A 24195-nucleotide genomic window follows, 5' to 3' on the forward strand; every position below is an offset into this window, starting at 1 on the left:
TATCTATTATATATGGGAGGCATAATCGAGCTTTTTAATGTTTAACAACCTTTATAGATAAAAGAGGATCCAGGATTTTATAAATATGAATAACTTATACTCCTTTGCTTGCTTGAGGTATAACATGGAAATATATTTAATTCTACTTTAGAAGTTTTTATTGTTTATAGCAAATGGAGCTGTAAACTCAAAGGAATGTAGTTTGTCTTCACTATTGCCTGTTTAGACAAGCAAAAAAATGCCAACAGCAAAAATAATCAAGTTATATGTCCTGGTTTTTGCCTCCACTGTAGGAAACTTTCAGAAAGGTGATTAAGATTCAGAAATTGACATTTTGCAATAAAACGCTTATTCTTTCTTTTTTCTGAACTATCACCATGGGCAGTTTCTACTTCTGATTTTTTTTTTTTAACCATTCACCTGGTTTTTTGAAAGCCTTAAGTTTGCTTGTGTTGAAAGAAGCTTTACCTTCACATACTGTTCCACTTTTCCATGTTTTGTATTTCCAAACATTTATGTTACCCTACCTTAATCGTTTTAAGTTTCAGTTAAAAACAGATAGAAGGACATAGTTCAGTGTTTTCATTTTAACCAATTCATCAATGGCTTTAAATTATTTTTCCTATTTTTAAATTTCTCAAGAGGTCACAGAGCTGGGGAATATTGCATGTTCACTGGAAAAATTTACACAGAGGAAGGCTTGGTGGGTTGCCTGAAGCCTTTAAGCCAACAATTCCTCATCTCTGGTTTATCTTAGGTCAGGATCAGAAACTGTAGAATGGCTTTATTTGCTTTATCCTGGTGCACAAAAAGACATGTACAATTTCAGCAAAAATCTTCAGATCTTCTCATTGTGGTGTAGAATGAAAAGGAGAAGCAAGTCTTAAGGCTTGTTTGGCACACCCAACTATATTCAGCTTCATGCCTGAATATAGTATTTCTCCCCCCTCCACAAAAATGTAATTGCAATATTATTGCTAAGAATGTGGTATCTGCTTTTTTACATGAGCCACTCAAAAGTTGAGTTAGAATTAGGAACCAAAACATAAATATCGTGTGCGTATGTGTGAGGGGGTTGTCCTAAGGAAATTACTCAATAAACTTGTTTAATGTTATTAAGAGGTGGAAAAATGTAGTGTTATTCCATAAGAGCTAGTTTGGTCTAACGCAGGGATCTTCAAACGTGGCCCTTTTATGACTTGTGGACTTCAACTCCCAGGCACGCTGGCTGAGGACTTCTGGGAGCTGAAGTCCACAAGTCATAAAAGGGCCACGTTTGAAGACCCCCTGGTCTAATGGTCAAGGCGCCAGGTTAGAAAGCAGGCGACTGCGAGTTCTAGTCCCACCTTAGCCTTGAAAACCAATTGAGTGAGCTTGGGCCAGTCCCTCTCTCTCAGCCCAACTCGCCTCACAGGGTTGTGGTTGTTGTTGTTGTGGGGAAAATACAAGGCGAAAGACATGTTGGGTAGGTTTTCTGGCTTGAGTTGTGTGCAAAAACAGTAAAGGTGGGATACAAAAAAAAATACAAATGTTACTTACTGCTACATCTCCATTCTGCATTGTCAGACAATATTCCAAAAGGTTGTTCTGTCTGACTTTAGCTTTTTGTGTGCTCTGTTAAGATTTGCCAAGTTGTGAGTGTGTCTGCATTTGTGCAACGTGTTAACGAATGACCAGAGGCTGAATGTTTAATTGGAAAGTCGGGAGTCATTGAACACCCCCATATTAACCCAGCACATTGAGTGAACTCAGTATTCTGTTATTACAAGCAGCCCAGTCAATGGTGGTGGCTTCTTAAGGTGGCATTTTGTTGAAAATGTTAACGTTTTAAAAACTTTTCTGAATGAGGAAAATGTACACAATAAAGACCAGGCACCCTAATATTATTGCAGGCAAACCTTTTAATTAAAAACATGAAGATTTAATACAAACCAGTTCAAGATGATATACCCCATAATATATAAGATATAATATATATATATATATAATATAAGACACAAGGTATTTTTTTTTATGAACGGTTGCTTATACTGCTGAAATAAATGAACTAATTTGATAAAGTACACAGTAGTCAAATTCTAGGTGCCATTAAACTAAAGGCACAAAATCCCCTTCAAGTAAAGCATTTTAAATCACAGCTAATTTGATAGGGTTCAAACGTGTGCTCAGTTTTGCCTTTTGAAATCAATAGGATTTAATAAAGCTTGGCTGACTCAACTGGAGTCTAAAGCTTTTAGGAAATACAGAGAAAGTGTGACAAAGAGCCTATAGGAAAGCAGGCTTTTAAAATGGATTATAACAGCTTTCCCAGTCTGATGACCTGCTGGTATTTTGTCCCAGCTGCACACAATAAAGTGCTTTATGCATTGGTTGTGAATGATGGGAGCTCTAGTCCAACATATTTGTATAAAGTTACATTAGGAATGGCTGTTTTATATAGTTTATTTGGCTCAGTTGGCCATTTTATTTTTGGATACCATGCCTTCCTACTATGACCTATTAAAAGTCACTTTTCTCAGGATCAAAGTAGCATCTATTATACAAAGAACGCAAAGTATCAAACAGAATACCTGTAAAAAAGAAAAAAAAAAGCAGTTCAGATTCCACACAAAAATGAAAAACACAGAATCACTGTTAACATCTAAAGGCTAGTTAATAGCAACTTTATAGATCAGAATTTAGTTTTGTGATTGTAAGAAATCCGGAAAAAATGTCTGTTACCTCATATTCTAGAGAACTTGCTTCCTATTTTTGTGTTCTCAGCAAATGTAAAACAAGCTTCCCGTTTTAAAGGGGAAAAAAAACCATCTTCCTTTCAAGTAAATGAAATATATTTTCGGCCGATTTGAGAAGTGGTCCTTGCTAATGGCCTAGAAATATATAATATTCTCTTTCAAATATGAAATGTGAGTTAAGTAAAATTGCAGTAGATGGGGGAGATGCTGATAAACTGTTACTGTTGGAAGAGAGTCACATTAATCTGGGGTAGCAAAAATCGAGGTTGGCAATGCCTTCCCCAACTAGCACGAAAACGTATTCCCTTTAACAAAATGTGTTAGCTGGGAAAAGATGCTACTTAAGTCTTCCAGACTGTTCGGTTATACGTTGGAGAATATAACTACCACCCCTGATCTGGAATGCCGCTCACTCCTTTATTTTGTTTTAAATCAGGAGGAACGCTTGCAAAGAAAGGATAGCTTAGCAAGCTTAGAAAGTAATATTGAGTAGATTTCCTTGGATCTCACTGAGTTCCATAAGTCTAAGTATCGGGTGAGTAAAATCGCAGATTTACTTGAGAAATCAGGATCCTATGTTAGTAAGTCCTCAACTTACTACTCATAAGAGAGCCCAAAATTTCTTCTGCTAAGCGAGACAATTGATAAGTTTTTCCCCATTTTGTGACCTTTCTTGTCACAGTTGTTAAGTGAATCACTGCAGTTAAGTTAGTAATACGGTTGCTCTATGAATCTGGCTTCAAAAGGTCACAGAAGATGACCCTAGGACACTAGATAAATATGAGCCAACTGCCAAGCATCTGAATATTGATCACTTGATTATGGAGATGTTGAAATAGTCATAACTGTGAAAAACTCTGATAAATCATCTTTTTCAATGCCGTGGTAACTTTGAGCGGTCACTGAACAAACCGTTCTAAGTCGAGGACATTAGGACATCTAGGAAATGAACCTCCAGCTCAATAGTATTCTTAAATACACTTTGCATTTTGGGGATGCAGCATCTATAGGAAGGACAAAGCCTGTTCACCAGGTACCCTCCCACTGGTATCTGTGGGTACCTGGCCCCCAGATACCCTCCAGGATGTGCCCAGCTAGTTTCACGTTGTACTGCTAGTACAGATGTCTTACTTACACCTCCAATTAATGTTGCGTTGTTGGTCTTTATTACTGTTGCACACAGGCCCACAATGATGAGAAATAGTGCTGCCACTAAGCTATTGAAAGCGTCCTGAAAAACAAAGCAAAGAATATTATCTCCAGATCCAAGATGTTTTTGCTGTCTGGTAAAGAAAACTGTGGGTGGCTCTTCTCTTGAGTCAACCAAGTGATGCTTAGCAAATCTCACAAGGTCTTGTCAGAAATAAAATGCAGACATAAGTGTCAACAATCGTACAATAATTAAACCCGTTAGTGCCCATTTACAATACTGCACCTTAAATCAACTGCTGGAGGAGCTTGTTGAAATGTGAATGCTTAGATCCCAGATCTGCACATCTGATCAAAATGTTTATATTGCATCAATATTCTTTTGCTTCGTAAAACGAAAGCAACATCCAAGAAAAGAGTACTTATAAAAGTTATATTAAAGCTTTACCCGATTGCTGGCTAAGCTTTAATATAACTGCTGGAAAGGAATTATTTTTGTAATGGGCAGAGGTTAAAGCTCCACGGAAAAGTTATTTTGAGTCATCTTGAGATCATTAAAAAAGTGAAGGATGAGTAATCAAATGCTTAATGTAGTAACACCCAGGGACATTTTATAAGTAGTACCCCAAACAGAAAGTAAAACAGTGTTTTAAGCCTGAATTGCTTTTTATTGAACAAAGTCTGTATCGTTGTAGCTAATTAAAAAATGATAGCCAATATATTTAGAAGCATATTTAAAGCAAATATAATATTACAAATGGTGACAAGTGAACGTATTTTGAAGAACGACCAGGTTTTAGACATTGTCCAAAATCATTAATGGAATTTAAGCTCCTGTTTTCCATATCGAGTTTGTCTACATTTTCCAATACTACCTTATTCTGTGTTTTTACTTTTACTTCTTACTAGATAAGTACTTCTTACTTAGAAAAGAAAATCTGTTAGTTTGTAAAGAGAGAAGAGTAGGAGAATGATAATCTGTAATGGCCTGGTGGATTAATGCTTTTCATTCAATGAAACTAGTCGCTAAATATAATTCTAAGAATTATCAACATTAGATACACGATTTATAACCAGATCTAATGCCAGTAATTTCACAATGTTAAATAGAGCATACTCATCAGAAGCATGTTTAGAATGAATAAATGAATGCATGCACACAAGCACACATACGAATGAATCAGACCAGAGATAAAACTATACAAAACAGTGGAAGTCTTTTTATAATTAGCCTATTTTTCCAGGAATATGACTGGATACTTTAAGTACTAATCTGACATCTGTCTTTTGCATTAGCTACAGAATGTGTACACAAAACAGTTGTTTGCAGAAAATCATACTTACAGCCAAAGGCCAAAACATGAATTTTAATTGTTCCTCCAACTTCAGCAGATAGAGTAAATAGAATAAAAAGGTAATGACAAGTTCCATGATCACAAGGGCTAGGAAGGCTTCGTGAGATCTTTTAACAACAAAAGTGATGGTTGCCGTAAGAGCTAGAAGCTGCAAGGAAGAAATAAGTAATTTACAAGACATCTTGCAAAGATACCAGATTGCTAAACTTTCTATTTGAGGTATTAAAATAATAAAACACAAAGCTAAGAAATTTCACCAAAAGAAATGCTACATGTTTCTTTGGAATTCTAGCTAAAACAGACCATGGATATGACAAAATGGTCAGAATGTCTTGCACATAAGTCTTCATGTGAAACATATTTAATGGCAGCAGCAACTATAACCCAAGAGTTTGGAACTTCATACTTTGATTTTATTGATCAAAACAAACAGCCAAAACAAGGTACAACTTCCTTAAAAATGGAAATTAAATTTGCTGAGAGGTATTATGAAATATTGGCTGGGTTTCTATTGCATTCTTTATTTGGTTATTGAATTCATTCACTTTCTTGTTTGCATGATCATAAAGAATAAGCTGGATTTGCACAAAATATACTAATATACACACATGAACACAAACCAGCCAAGGTTAGAATTTAAAATGTGAAAAATGCAACTGTTAAATATTTAGTGGGTTTGGATGTACATTTATGGAGAGAGAGAGAGAGAGACTTTGACTTTCTAGGATATATAGGAGAAGGTGGAAGAAAAGGAAAAAGAAGAGAAGGAGACAGAGGAGAAAAAGAAAAGGAAATAGAAAAGAAAAAGAAAAAAGGAATGGAGAAAAGGTGAAAGGAGGAGAAAAGGAGGCAGAAGAAAGAATAGAAGACAGAAAGATGAAGGGGAGGGGGGAAAAGAGATGGAGAAAAAAGAAGTAAGAGGGCAACGGAGAGGAGGAGGAGGAGGAGATGAAGAGGAAAGGGGAAAAGGAGATGGAGAAAAAAGGAAGGAAGAGGAAAGAAAGAAAGAAAAAGTAAATAAAGGAAGGAAGAAAGGAAGGAGGCAGGAGAAGAAAATAGAGATGAAGGTGGAGGGGGAAAAAAGATGGAGAAAGAAGAAGTAAGATGACAACGGAGACAGGAGGAGGAGGAGAAGAAAGAAAGAAGAATGGAAAAGGGGAAGAGGAGCTGAGAAGGAGAAAGAGAAGAAAGGAGGAGAAGGAGAGAAGAAAGGACAGAAGGCGAGCCAAGGGAGGAGAGCCTCAGCGCCGCCACCCAGCCCACCCTCCGGCCCGGCGAGGGAAGAGGAGGCACTCTGCACAAGCTCAGAGGCCCCGCCCGGCCTCCACCTACCATGCGGGCCGCCTTGAGGATGCCGCCCACGGAGCGCGGGAACTGCCGGTCCACCTCCACCTTCTCCATGGCGGCGCTGCGAGGCGGCGGGCGGTGCCGGAAGGGGCGCCGGTTGGCGGGCGGAGGGCGAGGGCGCCGCGTTCCTCCACGCCTCCTCGGGCCGGCTGGGCCGTCCTACCCGGCCGGGGTGAGGGGGGCAGGGGATCGGATGAGCGCCCCCCCTCCTTCCTTCCGTCCCTCTCTTTCCAGGCCGGCCTACCTCACAAGGCGGTTGTGAGGAGACAGAGGGGCGGGGAAAGGGAATGGGGGAAAGAAATGACCCCCCCCCAAAGTGGATTTGAGCATCTCTTTCTGCCCCTCTGGATGGTCTACCTTACAGGGGGCTCGTGAGAAGGAAGCCACAAACCAGCCCAGCTTTTGGGCCCCATTGTGAAATGGGACTTTTTGGGCCAGGTTCAGGTTTCCCCATAGCTTGTAAGCTTGGAGTTGAATAAAACATGGGTTACTTTATCCCCGGAACCTTTTATGGATGCTTATTTAAGATGCTGTTATTAATTCTCCCTTATTTTAGATTAACTATGATTGTATTGGTCAGATCGATTAGTGAGAGACTTTGGGGTCCATTAAAAAAAAAGTGTCCTTGGCTAATTAATGAATGACAATGATATATATTCTCAAACTTTATTTTGGAAGAGCTTTGGGTGACAAAGGGAGATGTTTCTTCTGCAAAGAAATATGAGTTGACAAGTTGATTTTCAATGATTTATTTAATCCATTTATACGGTCTAACATACATCACTCTGGGTGGCTTACAATTATTATAAGAAATAATCCTACATTAAACATATAATGTGATTTATAGATTATGCCGGTTAGGTTCAGGGGTTATGCTAAAACATAAAAGTAGTGTTTTTAGTTCAGGCTTCAAAAGTGTTGCGTACAAATCTACTTCAAGTGGCTTTCAAGCCATAATTAATGTCACCATTATGGCTTGTACCAATATAACTTCACCGGTCTTTTTCTGCTCCAAAACTATGATTAGCTTTGCTAAAGGAATTCCGGTTTCGCAACAGGAAATAATTTAGTAAGAACCATCTTACAGCTCTGAGATAAAAGCAACTCTTTGAAATACCAGGATATTTATTATTCTTTACGTAGACTCAAATGTTAATTGTGCTTCTTGTTTATTATTATTAGCAGTTGAACATTTGTTTCAAACTTGCACCTGGAATTGTTTTACATAACTTAGGAATTTTGTCAATATGTTCCAATTATTTATACCATGTTTACACCACTGTATCTAATCTTGACTATGAATGGGTAATAGGGAGGCAAGAGAACAATTCATAATAAAACTCAACATTGTACAGTCAGAAATGGCTGCCTGGTTCCTATCAGTCAGATAAAAGGGGGTTTTCAGGACTTTCCAGAATGCCAAGAGTAAAGGGGCAAGTTTAATTTGATGGGTAGCACGTCCCACAGTGCTGCCCCCATCTTCTCTCAAAAATCACTGAATTGTATAGCTGGAAGGGACCACGAGGTCATCTATCTCAACCCTCTGCAGTGCAGAGGAAAACCAAGTCAATGTTCTTGAGAAAGGGCTGTCTGGCCTTTTTGTCAAAATCCTCAGATACGTTCCTCTTCCATAGTTCTGTTCCTGCTGTCAGGATTTTTTTTTTCTTAACCTCTGTAATTTATATCCATTATTTCTTGCCCTGGTTTCCATGGAAATGGAAGAAAGTGGGCCATTATGCAAGTCCCCCTCCCAATGCTCCTGGAAGATGGCAATCTCCTAATATAATGTATTGCTGGAGGGCAGGCTGGGACCACTCATAGAGTGAAAAGGCCACGTTGATACATGAGAGTTAATTGCAGGCCACAATGGGAGACCTGGCAAGGCAATCAGCTGTTTGGTGGCTAACAATGCAGAGACAGTGATGGAGCTGGCATTCTGGGCAAGGCCTTGAGGTGCTTTGCAGCATGTCTTTCAGGGCAGAAGTGGCTCTGAAAAGTTAGCCAGTGGTGACACTTGATGACAGTGAACTGGTTTTCCAAAAATGCTAGTAGACTGCTCAAAGCTGCTTGTATGTTTTGATCATCACTTGTATTTTTAATTGGGCCTGGAGGGGCCTGGGAACCAGTGCAGTGACTGTGATGTGGCATTATCCCACAACGGTGGGATACTAATAGTTTGGCCATTACCTTGTGTGCGAGTTAGAGCTTCTGAGCTCCAGAGAGAGCGTGTTGCAATAGTCAAAATTATGGCAATAAGGATGTGACTTCCTGTCCGCAACATTTCTCATCCAGTTATTCCGACTCTTTGTTCTCTGCAGTGCTTTTGTGCAATCCGTAATGGGGCTAACAGATCCATTATACTACTAAGCTATAATTACAACTAGCTTGATTGCAGCATCTTTGTGAAGCCAGATTATTTTGTATTATTTCACCGACATCTTGGTTTGCTTTTACACTCTCATTTTAATCCCTTCCAAATCAACGCCCCTGAGGAAGGCCGGGTTGAAAGAAAGCAGCTCACCCCCCTCCCCAAGCCACCACTGAACCCTTGCGCTGCTGCCTTCCCACAACCCACTTGATACAATTCACTTTGTTCTTCCCTGGGCTTCCATAATACACTGATCCCTCGGGTGTGCAAGCGGGCTGAGCTCGCCCACGCCAAAAAGCCCTCGCTACGCTTAGCGTATGGTGCGAATGAGAGTTGCAAAGGGTCAAAACCCAATTGCACCCGCCGGCCTGCAGCTTGCACCCCCTGCTCGTCCTCCAGGCCTCAAGGCTTGAACTACAACTCCCAGCAACCCCTTGGCAAGCTGGGCAGCTGCGCGCCTCGCCTGCTCCCCGTTGCAAAAACGCAGCTGCTGGACTGGCGCCCGGGACGAGCGCAGCTGCTCCAGCGGCGGAAGGAAGCGGCTCACCGACCCCGGCCGCTGCTCTTTCCGGCCTTTGCAACGCGGCCGCCCTCCGGTTCCCGCGGGAGTCACGCCCGTCCGGACAGGGGCGATGTGGCGGGTGCAATTGCTCCGCCACCGGCCCTGGCTGGCCGGCTTGCAGCTCCGGCCGGCTGGGCCTGGCTCGGCTTCCCGCCGCTGCAAAGGCGGCTTCTCGGAGCTCCGTCCCCCTGCGCCGCCGAGGGATCGACGCTGCCCCACGGCCGGGTCTTCTCAGCACGTCTCTTGTAGGTCCTTCCCGGGATGGGGAGGAGGGGGCGCGGGGCTGGCGAAATTTCTGGGCTGCTGCGCGGTGCGCGCGACCCGTCGGAAGGTGCCCAGGGTCCCAGGATGGCTCCGAGTTCGCCTTTGCTTTGTTTACCGTCGCTTGGAAATACTTACAGTCGCGTGGAAATGAAACAGAAGTGTCCATTGAATTCGTTAAATAAACGAATGGAGTGTTTCAGTGCTTTTGAATTGGAAAGCTGAAATTTCTAACTGTTGACCACGAAGAGTTTGGGGCATTTCTTTATTGTTTCTGCTTTTTTGGGTGGTGGTGGTGGTGGTGTATGGTTGGGATAACTCGATTTTGATGAAGTGGCTTATGATGCACAAAAAAGCTTATGTCGTGGTCAATCTTGAAAAAGTGTCACTGGTCTGGGCTTCATGAGGACCCAGCATGAAACGAGGCCTGTGAAATAGAGTTGAGTGGCAGACAAGATGCCAATATCTGAGAAAGACTATAACAAGGGACTGGGTCTAGTCTAGTCTGTGATCTTGGCTAGTCTTGTTTCCTGGATAAATAGGTCAGTTGATCCTAGAAGGCCTTGCAAGAGACTCCCGGTCCTGTTACACCAGTGGTTCTCAACCTTTTTAATGCTGCGACCCCCCCAACCGGTCGTAAGTCGAGGACTACTCAACCAGTCGTAAGTCGAGGACTACTCAACTGGTGCAGCACCATTTGCAGAATGGGACTTTTGGCGGGCTCAGCAGGGCAGAGACAGCCTGGACAATTCCTATTGGCTCAATAGAATTAGACTCTATTCAAGAGAGTATATTCTATTGGCTTTCAAAAGCCAATAGAATAAAAGGGAGGAGCACAGCTAAGGAAAAGGGGAAAAAAATGGCGGACTGCGTTGTTTGGCGACCCCCGTGAAATGGTCATTCGACCCCAAATGGGGTCCCGACCCACAGGTTGAGAACCGCTGTGCTACACAATCTTGCCCTTTCCCACATACTTCCTGTACCTCTTCTGTTTGCATCCAGTGTGGCGAGGATGAGTGCTGTGCAGGTGTGTTTGTGGCATCTGCAGTCACACTACCCCTGTCCTGCTTTTACATTTTTTCCACTATACCCAGCAAGGGCAAAGGATTTAACTTTTTCTTTTCACATATTGTGCTAAAATATCTTTTAATTCTTGTTTGCACTAGCTGCAGTTGTGCATCATATTTACCAGCAAACCATCTCATTATGATGACATGTGAAACTTGCAAAGAACAAATTACGTGACCTGGACGACAGGCCCTGCAATTCGATTCCGCCTTGAGCGGTACTGTTGATCAGGATTCTAGCAAGGCTGTTCAACTTCCTCTTCTCCTACCCTTGATCATCATCTTTTAAGTAATTGATATTAAAAGAAGATTTTAAGAGCTACAGAAAAATAGAAGAAGAAATAGCAAAAGGGTAAAAGGAAAACAAGAATAGCAAGAAAAAAGATATCGAAAGCAAATCTGGTTCTTTGCAGCAGTTGTAGACATAGTGATTACCGATTCCTCTTTCCTATATTGCATGCCATAGTTCCTTTCTTCCCATAAATCATTTTAATCAATACATCCAAAAATCATTAGTTTATTTTTATCCATATGCAATAAAAAGTCCATAAGTGGTTTCCAGTTTTTTTTTTAAATAAAAGTAATTGTTGTTCTCTCCTTAAACAAGTTCTTCAGTATATGGATCCATCTTTAGACTGTCAGAATTAACTTAATTAAAACAAGTTAATTTAGCCATTTTTGCACATTGCCATCCTTCCATGATTGCTGTTTCTATAGCCTTCGATATTTGTGCATAAAATAGCCTTAATACTATATACTTTCCTTTGTAGTTCCACTAATATTTCAAGGTATTACCAGCACCAATTACTCTTCCAGCTTAATGCCTTTGTTTTCTTTTAAAGATAAGCACCTGGAAAACGGAGGAGAAAGGAAGACAGTTGTAAGTATGAAGCTCCCATATGCTGCATTAATGAAACAATAATGAAAACCATCACTGTGCATTTCTGAATGCAGACTTGCAAATCTTTTTGTGGGATCTCATAAAGGAGAGGAATAATACATATGTAGTAGGTTTTAAAAAGCCTTGGAGGTATAACAGTGTGCAGATAGGAAGAATATATGAAGTCTGTATTGAAACCTTAATTAAAGTGATAATTGATGAAACTGATAATTGATGCTTGCTCACTTGATTGATAACATGATTGCATGGACTTTTTATTTGATATTTGATGTATTGGCTCTTTGAGTTTAACCAGAATGGGGAACCTGACTCCACAAGCAGGGTAGAAGAAAATTTTATTGAAGTACTGTAGGCTATAATAACGGAATTGGATTGTGAATTGGTTGTGAATTGATAGGATGTAAGTAATAAGTTGGGTTTTATTTTTCTTTCCCCTTTTCTTATATACCCCAGAGCAGGGGTAGGCAACCTTGGCTCTTTTATGACTGGTGGACTTCAATTCCCAGAATTCTTGACCCAGCCATGCTGAGGGGAAAGGGAGAGGTTTCCAAGCTGGGCCATGCTGGCTCAGGAATTCTGGGAGTTGAAGTCCACCAGTCATAAAAGAGCCAAGGTTGCCTACCCCTGGCTTAAACCACGAGACAATGATTATGTGGTGATTTAGAATGTGAATTTGGGAGGGGGTGTTTTATGTAGTGAGGAGAAAAAACCCTGTGTTTTCCAAATTGAGAGAAGAGCAAATCCTAACTTTTTTTGAATTTGAGTTTCACCATTGAGAGTTTACGTGCTGTCATTTCATCAAGCACCAGCCTTAATCAGGATTTTGTTTTCTTTCTTTCTGTTTTCATCAGATCTGCATCGAGGGGAATATTGCTAGCGGGAAAACAACCTGCCTGGATTATTTTGCTAAAAACACTGGCATTGAGGTGATGCGTTGTGCTTTCTTGAGTTTTTCATATTCTAAGTGTGCTTCACGCAGATGTAAATAAATAGGATCAGGATTGCAGTTCATACATTTAGTGAAATTCCTGCCCTACGAAATATTTTTTTTTCACCACAGTTCCTTTGAATATCATGTCATAGTGGGAGTTCCAGATACGTTGCTAGGTTTTTCCTGCCCTAAAATTACTTTATATAATTCACTTTCAATGCTTCAGGGCAGATTACGAAAACATAATAAAACAATTCATTTGTAAAACTGAATCCCACAAATACATAGCACCAAAAAAGCCTTGGTGAAAACAGGCTGGAACTTTATAAACTATAATAAAGGGTGTGGCTGCTGTAATTTGAATGGCATTTTGCTTCATAATACATATCGGCCTGTGGGAAAAGCAGATTAAATTGCTAACTGGTAACTGGTAGACTGAACCTGGTTTAAACCTATCTTCTGTCACTGTATGTCAATTTCAGAAGTTGCCTGCCTTCTGAAACTGACAAATGTCAGCTTGGATTACCACAGAAACTCCTTGTATTAAGTATCTTGAGCTTCTCTACAAGATAAGTGTGGGAGAATTGAAAAGGCTGACTGGACATTCAGAAAGTTCAAAAAGGTGTGGCAAAAATAGAAATTGTTTTTTTTTAATTGAATGAACCAAAAAAAAAAAAAATCAAGGCCACACTCCCTGAAACATTGCAGAATTAGAAAGAAACACAAAGCAGGGACAAAAACGAAGCTAAGGAAACAATGAAAAGATCACCAATCAGTGGTTCTCAACCTTTTCTTCACCATGCCCCCCCCCCTTTAAATACCTTTTGTGGCCATAAACATCCAAAACTTAAAGCAAGATTTAAATCATAACATTTCTTCAAGCCTTCGTGGACCCCTTGTAACGACATTGCAGCCTCCCAAGGGTCTGCCGACCACAGGTTGAAAACCACTGATACAGATATTTTATTGGCTAGTGGTTTCACATAGTAGTGAAAGAGCATAAGAGAATCTCAAGAGAATTTTTTCAAGGGCAAAATCTGTCCTTGGCAAAGCAGTCAGTCATAGAGAAGCTTACGTACTGGCATAGCATCTGTCTGAGGGTATCAGTTGCTAATCTTCCACATTTCTCGGTTGTTTCTCTGGTGTAGCTTCAGAGAAGTAAATTTTCTGTCTTGTACTGATTTTTTTTTTTAACTTTCAAGGTGTTGACTGAACCGGTATCTAAGTGGAGGAACGTCCGTGGACATAACCCTCTGGTAAGTTGCTAGAATGAAGCTCCTGAACTTATTTTCTGCATTAATTCTTTTAACTGCTTGAAAGCCCTTGAATTATAGTGAGAAATTAAAAACTGAACTGCCCTTATATATAACACCAGGAAACATACTCATTCTCTAAGCTCATGAGTTATTAAGTAGGTTGTTTATATGATTTGCTAGAATAAGATATCCCAAGACAGCAGATGTTCTACTTCCTCTTTGTAATTTGGTAATAATTTTCAAGCCTTGCTTTTTGCAAATAGTAGGTCTCAGTTGTAAGTGCTGGTCTTTTTGAAGTGAAAATACATTTAGGCCCAAAGGAAGGTATGAATCGCAAATATTCCTTGGTGGCCAGTGTCCGATTGAGAACTGAATATGCTTAGTAAATCCTTCCCATTGGGAAGAAGAAATTAAATAAATACTGGAGGATTTGTAACTATATGTGCTCATGTACCTAATACTGCAACAAAGTCATATTCTATTCTATTCTATTCTATTCTATTCTATTCTATTCTATTCTATTCTATTCTATTCTATTCTATTCTATTCCATTCCATTCTATTCTATTCCACTCCACTCCACTCCACTCCACTCCACTCCACTCCACTCCACTCCATTCCACTCCACTCCACTCCACTTTCTATTCTATTCTATTCTATTCTATTCTATTCTATTCTATTCTATTCTATTCTATTCTATTCTATTCTATTCTATTCTATTCACATTCACATTCACATTCACATTCACATTCACATTGCATTGAATATAGTCTTATCGTTTTCTACCCAATGCCAGGGCTTAATGTATCAAGATGCAACCCGGTGGGGGCTGACACTACAGACTTACGTACAGTTGACTATGTTGGACCAGCATACAAAACCAATGGTATGTTTTACAGTGTAGCATTAGAATCCTAATACAGGCAGTCCTCAATTTACGACCACAATCGAGTCCAAAATTTCTGTAGCTAAGTTTTCCAAAGTTGTTAAGTTAATTTTGCCCCCACTTTCCGACTTTTCTTGTCACACTTGATAAGCGAATCATTGCAGTTGTTAAGTTAGTACACAGTTGTTAAGTGAGTCTGGCTTTCCTATTGACTTTGCTTGTCTGAAGGTCACCAAAGGTGATCACACCACCCCGGGACATGGCAACCATCATAAATAATTGCCAGTTGCCAGAGGTCCGAATTTTGATCACGTGACCAAGGGGATGCTGCAACAGTCGTGTGAAAACTGGTCAAACTCTTTTATCAGTGTGGTGGTAACTTCGAACAATCAGTAAACAAATGTTGTAAGTTGCAGACTTCCTGTACTGAGAGCCAGTGTGCCATAATAGTTAAGATACTGGGAAGGTAATATGGAGACCCTGGTTCAAATCCAGTCTCTGCCAGGGATGCTAAATGGGTGATTTTGGATCCGTCACCTTCACTTCATCCTACATCCTTGGTTTGTCAACATGGGGGAAAAAAGGAGGACAGAGAACTATACAGTTCTTGAACAAAAGGTCGGATTGAAATTAACAAGGTTGCTGGTTTCATAATGGCCTTGCTGATGTTAAATAAACTTTAAGGGAATCAATAAGGACTACAAGGAATCTGTAGTCCAGTGGATGCTGCAGAACAGCTGATGTTCCCCTCCCCTTGAATAGCTAACAGTCTGTCTGTCTGTCCACCCATCTATCCATTCTTCTGAATGGCTTTTGACATTTAATTTACAGATTTCTTCCATAAGAATGATGGAGAGGTCAATTCACAGTGCAAAGTACATTTTTGTGGAGAACTTATATCGCAGGTACGGTACAAAGTGTGCTTTTAAGAGAGTGGCTTCATATTTTATTCATTCTGAAATAGCTCAGGAACAGAGCCAAATTACCATCAAATTGTCAGTTGCACACTGACTGGCTAAGGCGTGCTGGCTGCTGCTATTCATCTTGCAATATATTTTCGATTTATCTTCCCATTATTTTTGCACTCTAAAGAAAAGAATAAACATACAGCCAAACTAGATTTCTGTTCTGAAATATGGGAGGAAAAGGAGAGGCCAATTTGTTAATCCACAAGGTGGCATCTTGGCTACAGAGAGTCTCTTGAGCAAAGGTGCAGATGTGATGGTACAAAAATACCTTTTGGTTCTCTTTTATCCAAACTGCTGAAGTAATACGATGTAGCAATTACTGTATTTGTCTGACTGCTATTTGTATGTGTCTTTGAAGAAATTACATTAACTGCTTTTTTGCATGTGCGCATTGGATACACGTTAAAAGCTTTGCTAATTGTTGGGTTGGGTGGAAGTTATGCACTAGTTGTTTGAAATTAATTTTGTTCTTTTATATTATTTAAACCTGAATTAGAATAAGCAAACCACGGTTATATGCTATGTGCTTGGTTTAGCTATGGAGTAGAAGGCTAGTACAAGCACATACCTTCATGTGCTCTTCTGCATATAGTCCTTGCTTACGTGTGGTAACCATGCAACATTGAACTGATTCATATAAATGTTGACATTGTTCAGTGGATGATTACTGAAAACAGATCAGATACATTACATTAAAATCTTTTGGCTCAATTACAGCAATGTGATGGCCTAATGGTGAAGACACTCATCTTCCATTTGGAAGGTTGAGAGTTCAGTCCTAGGTAGGGGTAAATGTTTCTCTTCTAGGGTGCAAAGAAAAAAAAAACTGTGACCTCCACATAGACATCAGGAAGGGCATCTGGCTAGTCAATGCTGAGCTCCATCCAGTTGCCCAGACTCTACCCTGAATTATGGGATTACAGGGTTGTAAAAAGAGAGTGATTGAGGTAGAAATATCCAGAAGTGAGGGGAAATATATTCATTGATTCACAGTGATGTAAAATTGGAAAGCCTTCAACTTGGATGGAAGACAACTAGAAAATACCAGGATTGTTGGTTAGACTGGAAAGTGGGGAAGAAGGAAGTGGTGAATTCCTTCTATATTCTTTGGTGAAATAAAAGACAAAAATGTACCTATATGAAGGCATCATTAGTTGAGCTTGAGTTAAGGGCAACAGTATTGATCTTCCAGTCGTAGTAGAACTTAACAAATGTTGGCTGATCTGCAAAAAAGCTGAGCAAGATTATGCTTGCTTAGTTCTTGGAGAAGAGAATTCCATAGTGGTGGGCTAGACTAGTAAACTAAAAAAAAAAAAAAAGAATCTCAGAAGAAAGCAAACCTCAAGCAAAGTCAAGGGGGAAGCCAGCAGGAAGTTGCAAATGGCAGCCATGTGACCATAAAATGCTGTGGTTGTGCGGGATCCACCTAACAGTGGCAGTTGGGACTGTTCCAGCTGCTGTCATAAGATGGTGCAATCACATGACATCACACTGCACAGTTAATGGAGTTGCTGGTCCCAGTTAACATCATCTTTAAATGAGGACTCCATGTAAGCCGGCAAAGCTCTGAGATTTTGACCATGGGATATGAGATCTTGGCGATTTTAGAGGAGGATTGGGCCAGTATACATCATTTTGTGATGAGGATGAAGAGAAAGATTAGCAGTTGCCACTTGATAGCATGAAGATGAGTAACTGAACTATTGACAATATTTTTTGTTTGTGTTCCAACACTGGGTGCCTGCTCAGATCATTCTCTTGTATTTGTTGCAGTGGGAAAATGCCAGAAGTAGATTACGTCATCCTGACGGAGTGGTTTGACTGGATCCTTAAGAATGTGAACGTGTCACTTGATCTGATAGGTAAACACCTCTATTGATTCTTCAGTGGTGGAGAGGTTTCATGGCTATGGATCATTAGGGATTGCTTTGATAATCTGAGTCTGAACAGACCAACACAAGGTTCTCCAACACGATGCCAATCAGATAGTTTGACTTTCAATGTCCATAATTCTTCAATCACTGTGAATTAAGGCAGTTGCACTTTCAACATATATGAGGGGAAATGGGTGAGAGAAATCATATGTACAATCTGTGTTGTTTCTTTTTTTAATAAAGTAGAAGCTTTTGTGTTTGTCCATTGGTGTGTGTAGGGTAGACTATCTTTTTAGCTCTGAATTATTATTTTTCTTTTGATAGTTTAAAATCTAGAATAAGTTCATCTTTAGTCTACCCAAAAATATTTTTTTCACAAGGCAACTGGACTTTCTTGTTGTCCAGTTGCCTCGTGAAAAGCATTTTTGGGACAGCAATGACCTGGATGACTGAGAATCTCCATAGACATCTTAGTCTACATTGGCAGTAAAGGCTTCAGTAGCAGTTTCTGCATTGTATGCTTAATAGGTGATTACATGAATGTATTCTACTTTTTTTAACTTGAAATGTTTATCACTTTGGGATTTTTTTTTCCTGAGAAGCAAATAAGATTCCTATAGGTATAATTTTTCTTTGTATTCAGTTTTATTTATGGCCAAAAGGCCCCAAAGCAAGTTATAAATGTAATCTAAATTTGGCATTGAATAAAAACACTTTAACAAGTAAGATATTTAACACGCATTACATCATAGACTTAAAACCCCAACTCATGGATTAAAATCCATGGTTTTATAACCATAGTTAGAAATCTGCCGCTAGTGGGATCTGAGCTTTCAAAAACTGGATGGATCTTCAAGAATATTCAGTTTATTTTAGTACCCCAAGCATTTTGAATGGGAAGTGCTTGGTTTCAAATGGATAGCTGTTGTTACAACTGTTGTAACCATTTTGGAATTCTTTTCAAGGCCGAATCAACTCTGCTTCTGAGTTAAAAATACTTCTGAAATGATTAAAACTGCCCTTGCATTCTTAACAGTTTCAAACTATGATGGTTTAATGCAGTTTATCTACAGACCTCTCCTGGCATGTGTTACCAGAGACTCAAGCGGAGGTGCAGAGAAGAGGAAAAAGTCATTCCCATAGTAAGGAGAAGATCTTTTCATTTTTTGGAAGGTTACAACTTGATTGGTTGGAAGAAGAATTGAAAGCCTTCAGTCCCCCTAACACAGTGGTTCTCAACCTTTTTAATGCCGCAACCCCCAACCGGTCGTAAGTTGAGGACTACTCAACTGGTGCAGCACCGTTTGCAGAATGAGACTTTTGGCGGGCTCAGCAGGGCAGAGACAGCCTGGACAATTCCTATTGACTTTTGAAAGCCAATAGAATTAGACTCTATTCAAGAGAGTCTATTCTATTGGCTTTCAAAAGCCAATAGAATAAAAGGGAGGAGCACAGCTAAGGAAAAGGGGGAAAAATGGCGGACTGTGTTGTTTGGCGACTCCCGTGAAATGGTCGTTCGACCCCAAATGGGATCCCGACCCACAGGTTGAGAACCACTGCCCTAACAAGACAGATGTCATAGGCATCCAGTGGGGCAGGAGATCAAATGTCAACGTATACATAATGTCATCACAGAGATGATGGGAGTTGAAGTCCACACATCTTAAAAGTTGCTGACATTGAGAAACACCACTCAGCACTGCTCAGTTAAAAGATTACAATTGCACTTCTCCATTTCAACAAGTTTTATTAATTTTTCAATTTTTACATCCAAGTAATTAGGAAGCAGCGTGGTGATAGGGTAATCAATAGTCCAATAACAGAGTCATTCATATATATATATCTCAGTTGACATCATTAAAAGTTCCCTCTCTATTTCCCTTAGTTATTATATCAATTTAATTTAATATATTTCTAGGTAGAGCTCAATCAATGCATTTTATCAATAAAATTTTAGTTATACATATCCACGTCCTGTTTTTAAGTTTTACTTAATTCCAATTACCATGTTCCAATTTAGCCTTTAATAACCATAATGTTTAAACTTTGGGTAACCCTAATTTCCCTCATTTCATTACAAGATAATTATCATGGCTAAAATACACATATTGTTCCAAAATTTACATTCTTACCTTATTTCACAAATACATTCTATTTCTCATCCTAACAGCTCCTCACTTACTAATAAAATATCTTTCATTGTCGCAAACCCATTTCCATATAACAGTTCAAAGCTATAATCTAACAGTTCATTTTCATTTCCATTATAAATCTAAGTCCTAAGTATTAAATCAGTCAATATCTCTAAAAATCTCCTTCTGACTGGAGAGGTGTTGAGTGCTCAGTGACTGGGATGGGGAAACGGCTGTCCTGGATAAACAAGGTCCAGGGTCACTCCTCAGCCCCCCCTCCCAAATCTGATTGTCCTATTGCAACTTACATCAGATATTTGGCTGTTATTGCAACTATCCTACCTTTTGCTTCTACAGAACACAAATCGTGATCAATCAAAAGTATTTTTGCTTCTGTTAAAAACTAAAACCGATCATCCTCCTTTTTATTTCTCTTCTGGACAGGAGTATTTAGAAGCTATTCATCAGCTTTATGAAGACTGGCTCATTAAACAAACATTGTTCAAAGTCCCTTCCCCGGTGCTCGTAAGTATATATATATATTCATGATTATCTTGAAAGATGCTTTGGCCCAAACAGGAAAAGGGTATCTGAAAGAATGCACAGTTTTTATGATGTTTGTAAAAAAAAAGTCTTGCTCTCCATCTTGTCATGTCTCAATATTAACTATCTTCAAAGGCTTCTTCGACTTATTATAAACTTTCCACAAGAGGGAAGGACATTTTAATAGCATTGTGGCAGATATCAGCGTGGATTTCTGCAACTTGGGAAGTATAACAAGCTGGGGAATTCGACCGTTTCTTCTTAAGAGGACCAAGCAATTGATCCCTGTGGATGTGCCTGTTTTGGCTTATTGTTAATGGTTTCAAATCTTCCTGACTTATTTCTCTGTCCTTTAGTTGAGTCCCAAACTAGCATAAGTCTGTGCGGTCCTGGATCTTTCCCAGTTTACCCCTTATTCTTCTCTCTGCTGACTGGTTTTCAGGAGTGTTGATGGTTCAAACTGCTCATGCTAAACTTCCAGGCTGTTCGTGGAGAAATATCCCATTATAAGAATTATTTGATTGCAATTCATGTTGTTTGTGCTAGATTTGTTTGTGCAATCACCTCACATTTGAACTCTTTTCTGTGTAGCTCCTACTCTCCCGTTGTCTACCTCATTGAAATTCATTAGGGGCCTGATCTGCTCAGTTTTAAAAAAGCCCTTTAAGTCATTTCCAGGACTTTTATAAAGCTTGAAGATCTATGGTTGGTGGTTGCCACACCAGATGCTGATGTAAAACATGGTAGTGCTGGAGTTAGACAGAAGTGTAAAAATTGACCTGTGCACACCTATGTGTTGCAATATTAATGCCTGTATAAAATTACTACAAAAATACTACGAATTGAGGAGATCACTTATGTTGGCTGGGCTTTACATATTACCATGTTTAGCACAATTTATTACATGAACTATATGTCAATGCTGCAAATACTGTATATTCTTGCTTTGACAATATGCAAAACTGTTTGGCATTTATTGGGTTAATACTTAGCTTAGACTGGGCGGGGGAAAAAGCCCGGGAAAGAAAGAGGAAGTAAACTTTTGACCTTCTCACTAATTGGATAATGTGACCTGTGACTGCATGAGAAGGGAGGGGTTGAGCAAGGAAAGCTTGATGCCAGCGACCGGAAGTTCAGATTCTGGCATTAACTAGTCCAATGGTGACTGGCATAAATTGTAGCTCTGCAAATAAAGACTTTAGGAAACATGCCTGAAAGTTCTTTGAAGTGCTTCATTAGTCGGAACTTGTGACACTATAATTGATTGCGTTTTACATGTCATACTAAAACCAAGCAACATTGTTAAGCCAGTGGTTCCAATTGAATGAGTGTGAATGAGTGGTCCGTTAGCGCACGTAGTCTGCTTGCTTGAACAAAAGGGAAAGAGTTGCATGCCATCTGAACAAAGAATGCCAAGAATACATATGCCAAACACGCTGGGGTATGTAAATCAAGAACAAATCCTAAATTAGTTCAAGCTCATGAATGTCGGCTTCTTTAACACACAATCTCAATTTCAGACTTAGATACTGTCTCATCTGTAGATTTTTTTTCAGAGATGTGCTTCAGCATTTGATCATTTGAGTCTTTTTAAGGTGCTGCAGGCTGACGATGACCTGCAGGAAATGATGGAGAAATACGAAGAGAATCAGGACCAAATCTTAATGTTGGACAACACCCAACACCGTCTGTAGAATTAGCTACTTTACTATGGACAAGATGCTGTTGCCCAAAACAAGTACACAGCTGATAACCTAAGCTAGAGAGAGCTGAAGATGGGTTCCTGCAAGCAGCTTGAATTGGTGGGCTTGGAAACTTGAAGGCATTCTGAGAAGCTTTGCCAAGTGGTCCAAGTGCTGGAATTGCAGAATTGCTGAGAAGGTACACCATTTCTATGCAGGATGAACCACCCAGAAGCAGACTGCAATTTAGTCTTGGGAAGAATTGGATTCTGCGCTCTTCTCTGTTTTTGGACTGAGTAAACACCCACATATAAGGTGTGGCTAATACTTCTCTTTCAGCAGCCCTTCTACTTTTTTTGAGCTTGCCCTTACGCTGCTAGTGAGACCCGAGCGATTCACAAATGATGGAGAAATAGGAAGAGAATCGGAATGAAATGCGTAGCTATTGACTTCATTCTTTCTGCTGCAAACAGATGCCGCTGCTTGGAGTTAGCAAATGTACAGCTTGCTTTCTGAACGAGCCTGCCTCAAATACAATCACATTTAAATCTTATTTTTTTTTTAAAAAAAATAATTTTAATAGAAGGGGACAAAGAAAACAATGGGCCAATGCTAGTATGTACTTATTGCATTTGTGTTAATACTTTTAAGTATACTAAAAAGTTTATACAATATGACAGCGGACTGGCAGTCTTGGTGTTGGCTGGTGGCATCAGTGTCAGCGGGAGGGGGGGAATAGTTTTGTGAGTGCAGCCTAATCCCATACATGTGCAAAGGGAGTTTCGTGTGCTTGTCCGCCATTTGCTCAGCCTCATTCCCAATGGTTGGCAGTCGGTATCCGTCTGTGGCATCGCCCCGATTCCTGGGGCCTGGGGATCATTACAATATGGAATAGTCCAGTTATTTTCTGTCCAGGAACACATAAATTGTATAATTTGTATAAAACAAGCAAATCAGGAAACAGAGATGGACTGTGTTGTGTTGACACCCAAAGCTGGACTGTTGTCAGAATTCATTCCAGGAGCCCACTTTGGATGGCCCTGACCTGCTCTGTGAGACCAGCCAAGGCAACCCAACCAGAACGCAGATCCTTTTGCCTCTCATTCTTCCTGTCTTCCAGGGGAAGATAAATCCCAGGGATCTTCACACTGAGCTTTTAGGCAGCTCAAGCCCAGTCAGCACAAAATCTATTTGCTGACCGGTGTCTGAATTGTGTCCATGGCCACGTCTGGGCAGGATGAGAGTGAATATGGTCCAACTTTCACCCTTGGTTTGAGAGCTCCAGGTTTATATTCCCTACAAGTCAGTTCATTTGGAATTATTTATTATAGAGTTTTGTATTTGATAATTAAGATTTTGGGTTTAAGGAAACAGTCATGTTGGATCAGTGACTTACGTGAGATGTAGATAAATGATGGAATACAGGCATAATTTTTTGATCTGCCTTTAACTGTTAATCTAGTTTTGCTCAACTTCTTACAGAAAAGTATACAAACGGTTATATCAAATGATTGTGGAATTTTCTATTTGGCATGTTTTGGAAAGAAATTCTTGGTTGGAGTTTAGCAGGGTAAGAACAACAGATGTGATTCCAAGATATTTATCATTCCTTTCCTTATCGCTTCATTAAAAATGCATCATGGGTTGTTGTCTCACATTCTTAGTCCAAATAGAATAACTGTGTTCTCCCTGGAACACAGAATTCTAAGATGGGAGATTACATCTTTTATTTAAATTGTAATGTTATTGGTAGAAAATTAAGTGTGATTCAGTTATTCTCTAATTGAGCTGCATAGCGCTGCAAAGAAAAATATAACTGCATTAAAAATCTTTAATATATTAACACTTATCGTCAGTGATTTGATCTATGTCAAGATACAACAGGAACACTGCGTTCTAATCTGTTTTCCTACCTAATATTAGGTACGGTAATCGTAAAATCTTTTCAGTCTCCATAGTTGGCCTCACTCTGGTTGTGAAAGTGAAAGCAATTTTGAAATAACTTTTTAAGATTCACAAACGATCTTTTAGGACTGGATAGGAAAAAAATGCACCTGGCAGTGGACTCTTCACACAAGCCTACAGAAAGACTTTGATATTGTATCTTCAGTACAAACACTGAAAGAGAAAACCATGCTACTCCTGCAGGATGTTCTTCCAACCTTTGTGTAATGAGTTG

The 24195-nt window shown here is 39.8% G+C and overlaps 2 protein-coding genes across 4 annotated transcripts in view; one reads left to right on the forward strand and one right to left on the reverse strand.

Annotated features, from left to right (window-relative positions):
- Window positions 1-1883: 1883 nt before the first annotated feature.
- Window positions 1884-6769, reverse strand: LOC120300999 (chemokine-like factor). Its single transcript, XM_039327624.1, has 4 exons — window positions 6572-6769; window positions 5229-5387; window positions 3871-3966; window positions 1884-2570 (listed from the first exon to the last, which is right to left on the reverse strand). Exons 1-4 carry the CDS (start codon window positions 6638-6640, stop codon window positions 2490-2492), a joined length of 405 nt encoding a protein of 134 aa, XP_039183558.1. The 5' UTR covers window positions 6641-6769; the 3' UTR covers window positions 1884-2489.
- Window positions 6770-9405: 2636 nt separating this feature from the next.
- TK2 (thymidine kinase 2) overlaps window positions 9406-24195 on the forward strand; it is a 44842-nt gene continuing 30052 nt past the window's right edge. Inside the window, exons 1-10 of one of the 3 annotated variants that reach the window (XM_039327621.1) lie at window positions 9406-9761; window positions 11687-11724; window positions 12597-12671; window positions 13879-13932; window positions 14728-14817; window positions 15649-15722; window positions 17559-17647; window positions 18722-18801; window positions 20236-20316; window positions 20470-21544. In XM_039327621.1, the coding sequence (XP_039183555.1) occupies window positions 9587-9761; window positions 11687-11724; window positions 12597-12671; window positions 13879-13932; window positions 14728-14817; window positions 15649-15722; window positions 17559-17647; window positions 18722-18801; window positions 20236-20316; window positions 20470-20568 (855 nt within the window). In that variant the 5' untranslated portion in view covers window positions 9406-9586 and the 3' untranslated portion in view covers window positions 20569-21544. Of the gene's footprint in view, window positions 9762-11686; window positions 11725-12596; window positions 12672-13878; window positions 13933-14727; window positions 14818-15648; window positions 15723-17558; window positions 17648-18721; window positions 18802-20235; window positions 20317-20469; window positions 21545-21929; window positions 23860-24195 lie in introns of those variants that run through there. The other 2 variants (XM_039327620.1, XM_039327622.1) reach the window with 2 other exon arrangements.

The sequence above is a fragment of the Crotalus tigris genome, unplaced genomic scaffold (assembly GCF_016545835.1).
Source record: "Crotalus tigris isolate CLP2741 ecotype Arizona unplaced genomic scaffold, ASM1654583v1 scf7180000024362.2655971311:6658466, whole genome shotgun sequence".
In the NCBI taxonomy this organism is placed as follows: Eukaryota; Metazoa; Chordata; class Lepidosauria; order Squamata; family Viperidae; genus Crotalus; species Crotalus tigris.